The sequence below is a fragment of the Ranitomeya imitator genome, chromosome 1 (genome assembly GCF_032444005.1).
Source record: "Ranitomeya imitator isolate aRanImi1 chromosome 1, aRanImi1.pri, whole genome shotgun sequence".
Taxonomy (NCBI): domain Eukaryota; kingdom Metazoa; phylum Chordata; class Amphibia; order Anura; family Dendrobatidae; genus Ranitomeya; species Ranitomeya imitator.
Genome location: NC_091282.1, coordinates 233,057,187 through 233,065,806, shown reverse-complemented (window position 1 = coordinate 233,065,806; position 8,620 = coordinate 233,057,187). Strand labels below are relative to the sequence as shown.

The 8,620-nt window shown below is 49.0% G+C and overlaps 1 protein-coding gene across 1 annotated transcript in view; it reads left to right on the top strand.

The window, feature by feature from the left end:
- The first annotated feature begins 1,301 nt into the window (after window positions 1-1,301).
- Window positions 1,302-8,620, top strand: part of LOC138666272 (phosphatidylethanolamine-binding protein 1-like) — a 54,918-nt gene continuing 47,599 nt past the window's right edge. The window contains exon 1 of the mRNA XM_069754502.1: window positions 1,302-1,492. Coding sequence (XP_069610603.1) covers window positions 1,358-1,492 — 135 coding nt within the window. The 5' untranslated portion in view covers window positions 1,302-1,357. The remainder of the gene's footprint in view (window positions 1,493-8,620) is intronic.

The window sequence follows — 8,620 nt, the reverse complement described above, 5'->3', positions numbered from 1 at the left end:
ATACCCTATGGGGGGCTGCATTATACACTATGAGGGGGCTGCATTATACCCTATGGGGGGCTTCATTATACACCATGAGGGGGCTGCACTATACCCTATGAGGAGGCTGCATTATACCCTATGAGGGGGCTACATTATACCCTATGAGGGGGCTGCATTATACCCTATGAGGGGGACTGCATTATACCCTATGGGGGGCTGCATTATACACTTTGAGGGGGCTGCATTATACCCTATGGGGGCTGCATTATACACTATGAGGAGGCTGCATTATACCCTATGAGGGGGCTACATTATACCCTATGGGGGGCTGCATTATACCCTATGAGGGGGCTGCATTATACCCTATGAGGGGGCTACATTATACACTATGAGGGGGCTACATTATACCCTATGAGGGAGCTGCATTATACCCTATGAGGGAGCTGCATTATACCCTATGGGGGGCTGCATTATACCCTATGAGGGGACTGCATTATACCCTATGAGGGGGCTACATTATACCCTATGAGGGGGCTGCATTATACCCTGTGAGGGGGCTACATTATACCCTATGGGGGGCTGCATTATACCCTATGAGGGGACTGCATTATACCCTATGAGGGGGCTACATTATACCCTATGAGGGGACTGCATTATACCCTATGAGGGGGCTACATTATACCCTATGAGGGGTCTGCATTATATTCTACGAGGGGGGTACTTTATATTCTATGGGGGGCCACCCCAGCCCCTGCTACATAAGGCATGTACTACCTTACATTATATCCCGATACTAGCTTGTTTTACCACACAATTGGTGGGCTTGTATATAGTTCTATGTAGCTACATAGTGGGCGTGAAGAATGATTTTTTCTGGTGGGCCCAAGGTGCTCCAGTCTGATGCTGGGGCGGACGGGGAGGCGGCCTGACATGTCCTGCGCTGCCTACACTGCTGGTCCTTCTCTGTATAGTGCACACAGTGGTGCCATTACACGGGATCACATGGGACAATGTCTGATGCTGCACGTCAGGTTCATAACACTTCTCCACGCAGGAATATGAGGCCGTCAGGACGTGAAGCAGGGGAGGGAGGATCATGCAGCTGTCTCGCCTCGGCCCCGCATCCCGGTGCAGGCAATGGAGCGTCTTCTGCAGCGTCTAGCGCTAGTGACCATACACCGCGCTGCAGCTGTCACTCCGTCTATGCAGCCTGTGCGCTGACTGGCCCATTCACACGGGTGATCCCCCTCCGCCAATAGGATAGAAGTGCTAATCTCCGCCCCTTCTTCTATTGGCTGAAGCTGACGTCGGGGCGGAGCTATCAGAGCCGTATGTTGGTGCGAGTAGAAGTGGCGCAGACTTGTGTGAGAGCACGATGCCTGTGGACGTGTCTGAGTGGTGCGGGGCTGTGGCCCTGGACGAGGTGGAGGAAAAGCCCGCGCACCCGCTCACTGTGAGCTACGGTCCTGTGGTGATAGAGGAGCTGGGCCAAGTGCTGACCCCTACCCAGGTAGTGACCGTGTAGGCCTGGCGTGGGCGCCACTCCCACTGTGCGGGCACGCTGCCTGGGATCACGCCTTCCAGTACTGGGGTGGGCGATGTATATATGATCAGGGCTGTCCTCCCTCCTCCCTGCTGGCAGACTGCCTGCAAGTCACGTGGGGCTGCATATACTGTCTGTACAGGGTGGATGCTAGGAGTGTGTAACACCGTGTATGTCCTGCCGGCTACATAGTGTATAACCCCGATCTGCAGTGTGTATACTGCCGGCTACATAGTATATACCCCGATCTGCAGTGTGTATACTGCCGGCTACATAGTATATACCCCGATCTGCAGTGTGTATACTGCCGGCTACATAGTATATGCCCCCGATCTGCAGTGTGTATACTGCCGGCTCCATAGTATATACTCCGATCTGCAGTGTGTATACTGCCGGCTACATAGTATATACCCCGATCTGCAGTGTGTATACTGCCGGCTACATAGTATATACTCCGATCTGCAGTGTGTATACTGCCGGCTACATAGTATATACCCCGATCTGCAGTGTGTATACTGCCGGCTACATAGTATATACCCCGATCTGCAGTGTGTATACTGCCGGCTACATAGTATATGCCCCCGATCTGCAGTGTGTATACTGCCGGCTACATAGTATATACTCCGATCTGCAGTGTGTATACTGCCGGCTACATAGTATATACTCCGATCTGCAGTGTGTATACTGCCGGCTACATAGTATATACCCCGATCTGCAGTGTGTATACTGCCGGCTACATAGTATATACCCCGATCTGCAGTGTGTATACTGCCGGCTACATAGTATATGCCCCCGATCTGCAGTGTGTATACTGCCGGCTCCATAGTATATACTCCGATCTGCAGTGTGTATACTGCCGGCTACATAGTATATACCCCGATCTGCAGTGTGTATACTGCCGGCTACATAGTATATACTCCGATCTGCAGTGTGTATACTGCCGGCTACATAGTATATACCCCGATCTGCAGTGTGTATACTGCCGGCTACATAGTATATACCCCGATCTGCAGTGTGTATACTGCCGGCTACATAGTATATGCCCCCGATCTGCAGTGTGTATACTGCCGGCTACATAGTATATACTCCGATCTGCAGTGTGTATACTGCCGGCTACATAGTATATACTCCGATCTGCAGTGTGTATACTGCCGGCTACATAGTGTATAACCCCGATCTGCAGTGTGTATACTGCCGGCTACATAGTATATGCCCCCGATCTGCAGTGTGTATACTGCCGGCTACATAGTGTATACCCCCGATCTGCAGTGTGTATACTGCCGGCTACATAGTATATACTCCGATCTGCAGTGTGTATACTGCCGGCTACATAGTATATACTCCGATCTGCAGTGTGTATACTGCCGGCTACATAGTGTATAACCCCGATCTGCAGTGTGTATACTGCCGGCTACATAGTATATACCCCGATCTGCAGTGTGTATACTGCCGGCTACATAGTGTATAACCCCGATCTGCAGTGTGTATACTGCCGGCTACATAGTATATGCCCCCGATCTGCAGTGTGTATACTGCCGGCTACATAGTGTATAACCCCGATCTGCAGTGTGTATACTGCCGGCTACATAGTATATACTCCGATCTGCTGTGTGTATACTGCCGGCTACATAGTATATACTCCGATCTGCAGTGTGTATACTGCCGGCTACATAGTATATACTCCGATCTGCAGAGTGTATACTGCCGGCTATATAGTATATACCCCGATCTGCAGTGTGTATACTGCCGGCTACATAGTATATACCCCGATCTGCAGTGTGTATACTGCCGGCTACATAGTATATACCCCGATCTGCAGTGTGTATACTGCCGGCTACATAGTGTATACCCCCGATCTGCAGTGTGTATACTGCCGGCTACATAGTATATACTCCGATCTGCAGTGTGTATACTGCCGGCTACATAGTATATACCCCGATCTGCAGAGTGTATACTGCCGGCTACATAGTATATACCCCGATCTGCAGAGTGTATACTGCCGGCTATATAGTATATACTCCGATCTGCAGAGTGTATACTGCCGGCTACATAGTATATACTCCGATCTGCAGAGTGTATACTGCCGGCTACATAGTATATACTCCGATCTGCAGTGTGTATACTGCCGGCTACATAGTATATACCCCGATCTGCAGTGTGTATACTGCCGGCTACATAGTATATACCCCGATCTGCAGTGTGTATACTGCCGGCTACATAGTGTATACCCCCGATCTGCAGTGTGTATACTGCCGGCTACATAGTGTATACCCCCGATCTGCAGTGTGTATACTGCCGGCTACATAGTGTATACCCCCGATCTGCAGTGTGTATACTGCCGGCTACATAGTGTATACCCCCGATCTGCAGTGTGTATACTGCCGGCTACATAGTGTATACCCCCGATCTGCAGTGTGTATACTGCCGGCTACATAGTGTATACCCCCGATCTGCAGTGTGTATACTGCCGGCTACATCTACTACATAATTGTCTAAGGGTCACTTCCGTCTTTCTGTTAGTCTGTCCTTCTGTCACGGATATTCATTGGTCACGGCCTCTGTCTGTCATGGAATCCAAGTTGCTGATTGGTCGTGGGCGTTTTGCCACGACCAATCAGCGACGGCCACAGTCCGGCGGCAATATGACCGCTCTCTCCTCCCCGCAGTCAGTGCCCGCTTCATACTCCCATCCAGTTAGCCCTCACAGGGTTAATGCCAGCGTTACCGGAGAGCAGTGTCGCACTCCGGTTACGCAGCTATTAATCGTGTGACCAACTTTTTACTGTTACAAATTTTCAACTGTTACAAATAATAAAAAAAAAAGTTATTATCACCCTCCGATATCTTCCTGTCCTCGGCAGTGCAAGCGGCAGGTTCCGGTGCTAAGGATGCTATGCGAGAAGGACCTGCCATGACGTCATCATAGGTCCTGCGCTCATACCAACCCTGGGACCGGAAGCTGCCGCGTACACCGCACACAGGCCACAGGACTACAAGGGGCCCCTCGGAAGGTGAGTATATGTTTTTTATTTTTTAACCTGTTACATACCTGGCTGGGCAGTATACTACGTGTCTGTGCTGTATACTACGTGTCTGGGCAGTATACTACGTGGGCTGAGCTGTATACTACATGGCTCTGTGCTGTATACTACGTGGGTTGGACAATACACTACGTGGGCTGGGCAGTATACTACGTGGACATGCATGTTCTAGAATACCTGATGCGTTAGAATCGGGCCACCATCTAGTAGTGTATATACCCCAATTTGCAGTGTGTATCCTGCCGGTTACATAGTGTATATACTCCAATTTGCAGTGTGTATATACCCCAATCTGCAGTGTGTCCTGCCAGCTACATAGTGTATATACTCGAATCTGCAGTGTGTGTCCTGCCGGTTACATAGTATATACCCCCAATCTGCTGTGTGTATACTGCTGGCTACATAGTGTGTATATACTGCAATCTGCAGTGTGTATATACCCCAATGTGCAGTGTGTGTCCTGCCAGCTGCATAGTATATACCCCAATCTGCAGTGTGTATGCTGCTGGCTACATAGTGTATATACTTGAATCTGCAGTGTGTGTCCTGCCGGTTACATAGTATATACCCCCAATTTGCTGTGTGTATACTGCTGGCTACATAGTGTGTATATACTGCAATCTGCAGTGTGTATATACCCCAATGTGCAGTGTGTGTCCTGCCAGCTGCATAGTATATACCCCAATCTGCAGTGTGTATGCTGCTGGCTACATAGTGTATATACTTGAATCTGCAGTGTGTGTCCTGCCGGTTACATAGTATATACCCCCAATCTGCTGTGTGTATACTGCTGGCTACATAGTGTGTATATACTGCAATCTGCAGTGTGTATATACCCCAATGTGCAGTGTGTGTCCTGCCAGCTGCATAGTATATACCCCAATCTGCAGTGTGTATGCTGCTGGCTACATAGTGTATATACTCCAATTTGCAGTGTGTATACTGCAGGCTACATAGTATATACCCCAATCTGGGGGTGTGTGTGTGTTGGCGGCTATATGGTACGATGTGCATATTGAGGTTCTGCTCTATATGGTAAATGTGTGTATATGTGCAGCTCACTAGTGTACAGAGCCAGGTGTACTTTGGTGTCCTCTGCCATCGGTTTTGGCCTTTGTTCAGACGTCCTTGGCTTGATCTTTGTCAGATGTGTAAAAAATTAACTTGCCTAGCACTAGATAAGCCTTCATGTGATATAACTGCGGCTAAACGTCTGTTCCTCAGTCTCCCATGACAGCACCACAGACAGAGGGGATCTGCCCTTCAGGGACAGGAAACCTACAGATAAAATGGCGGTACCTCTCCCTCGCATCAGTTGGTTTCCTGTCCCTGACTGGGAACCTTCAGTGCGGTACCTGGATGAAGAGGACCAGGGCCGGGCAGTCGGGTTCCGGCAGTGAGGTGGCTCCTGCTGTGGCTGATCTGGTACTTGGGGGGGGGCACCGCTGGGACTGATGGGTCCTTTAGGATGTGTGGGAGGGGAATGCAGCCGCCACGCCAGAGTATGGGATGGGGCACCCGGGAGTACACGCGCTGGCAGCGTGTACATTAGGTGTACCAAGATGGCCGCTGCTCTGGAAATGGAGCAGAACTTCTGGGGCGGGTGCATGCGCAGTGGCACTCTCCTCGCTTCCAATGGCCGCAGGTGGAGGGGGCGGGACCATAGAGGACACCGCAGAGCAGCAGATTTAAAAGGAGACCCATGCAGACAGCTTCTGCTGCATGGAAGGCAGCAACGAGCAGCCCCAGGAGCAGCAGCAGCTGCACCAGCTAAACAGCAACAGAAGCACCATCACAAACAGATGGACGGACCAAAGGACAAAGATATGCGGAGCAGCTGTTCCAGTAACCGCTCCAAACAGCGCAGCAGATCGGCTGCAGGAAACGAGTCACCATCTACGGTTCCCTTGGTCCAAACAGCCCCCCCCCCCCCCCCTCCAGATTCGGTACCTGCGAGTTCATCTAATGGTGAGAGGACTTCAAGAAAGTCAATCATTATAATGGGGTTCCCTTAATAGGGAAAGAAGTTGGGGAAAACGAGGAACCGGTCCTGCCCCACGTGTAAGAGGCCCTTATCAGAATCTTGGGATAAGAAGCTCTGTAGATCATGCATACAGAAAATAGTATGTGAGGAAACCCCGGATTTTGCTTCTGAACTAAGATCTGCAATTAGATCTGAAGTTCAGAACGCCTTCTCAACCATCTCCCAGGGGGAAAAAGCAGTAATTAAAGATCCTATATACTCCAAGTCTGACCCCTCTACTTCAGGGGAACTGGATTCGGATGCCTCAGACTCCTCAGCTTCATCCTGGGGTGAAGATAAAGGAGGGCGTTACTGCTTTCCCCTAGACGAAGTGGAAGGTCTGGTAAAAGCAGTGAAATCCACCATGGGGATGGAAGACCCCTGTCCGGATAGAACAATCTAGGACATAATGTTTGGAGGTTTAGGACAGAAGAAACCTAAAGTGTTCCCAAAAAATCAAAATGTTCAAACCCTAATTAAAACGGATGGGAAAAACCGGATAGGAAATACCCTTTTGAGGAGGAGGCATCCAAATCCTGGGACAAAGTTCCAAAAAAGTTTACACTCCCCTTTGACGATATGGGCACGCTTAAGGATCCCCTTGATAAGAAAGCTGACACCCTCCTAAAAGGGGCCTGGGAATCAGTGGGGAGAAATCTTAGGCCAGCTATAGCGGTCACATGTACCTCCCAGATCTCTCAAGGTATGGGTGGATCAACTGGAGAAACAACTAACAGACGGGACACCAAGGAATAAGATCATGAAATCCCTACCCATGATAAGAGGGGCAGCAGCATTCCTAGTGGACTCATCGGCAGATTCAGTCCATTTAACATCAAAATCGGCAGCACTTTCAAATGCTGCCAGACGAACTCTATGGCTCAAAAGCTGGCTGGGAGACCTTCAGACCAAGCTTAAGCTATGCTTAATTCCCTGTGAGGGTAAATATCTGTTTGGTGAAACTTTAGATGATATACTCCAAAAAGCAGGAGCTAAAAAGAAAAGATTCCCGAACCTAGGGCCAACACCATACCAACGGCCCTTTCGGAGTAAGAAATTCTTCCGTAGGAAACCCCTAAGGGAACAAAATAGATGGGAAGAAGGACAGGGGATTTCTCTTTGGCAACCCCTCCCGAGATAAAAAATCCCCAAAGTGACTGTCTCCCCAGGGTGAGGGGGGGATTAACCCTTTTCCTCCCGGCCTGGAAAAAGATATCAAACAATCCTTGGATCCTAGGTCTGATCAGATCAGGGGTGAAAATAGATTTTTCCTCCTTTCCCCCTCAAAACTACGTCATAACTCCACTACAAAGGAACAAATGGCATTAGAAAATGAGGTCTTAAATCTAGTAGAGAAAGCGGAATCAATAAAATCCGCCATCAAGATACTGTTTCCAGGATGCATTATGGTGGTATTGGACCTCAAAGATGCATATTACCATGTACCTGTCTGTAAATTCCTCAGACTAGTGATTTATAAACAGGGAGGTGGAAGGATTCCAATACAGGGCTCTTCCGTTTGGAATATCGATAGCCTCACGGGTATTTACAAAATTAGTAGCAGAAATAATGGCCCACCTGAGGGAACAGGATATTCTAATTAGTCCATACTTAGACGATCTGCTAATGGTGAGCGACTCAGTCTAGAACTGCAGAGTCCAAAGAGACAGTGTAATAAGAACCCTGGAAAATCTAGGATGGCTCCTAAACTTAGACAAATCAAGATTGGAACCCAGCAGAATACAAGAATTTCTAGGCCTAACACTGGACTCACAAAAACAGGAATGCCGCCATTCAGCACGCAAAACACAAAACATTTTACACATTGTAACAAAAGCCTTACAGAATCCCTCCATGACATTAAGGAAGGCAATGTCACTATTGGGCTCCCTCTCAGCTTGTTTACCGGCAGTACAGTGGGTTCAACTACATACAAGAGACCTCCAATCCGTACAAATTAAGAGGCCACATAGAAGGACAACTAACTCTAAATTCCTCATCTACTCATTCCCTACTTTGGTGGACAAATGT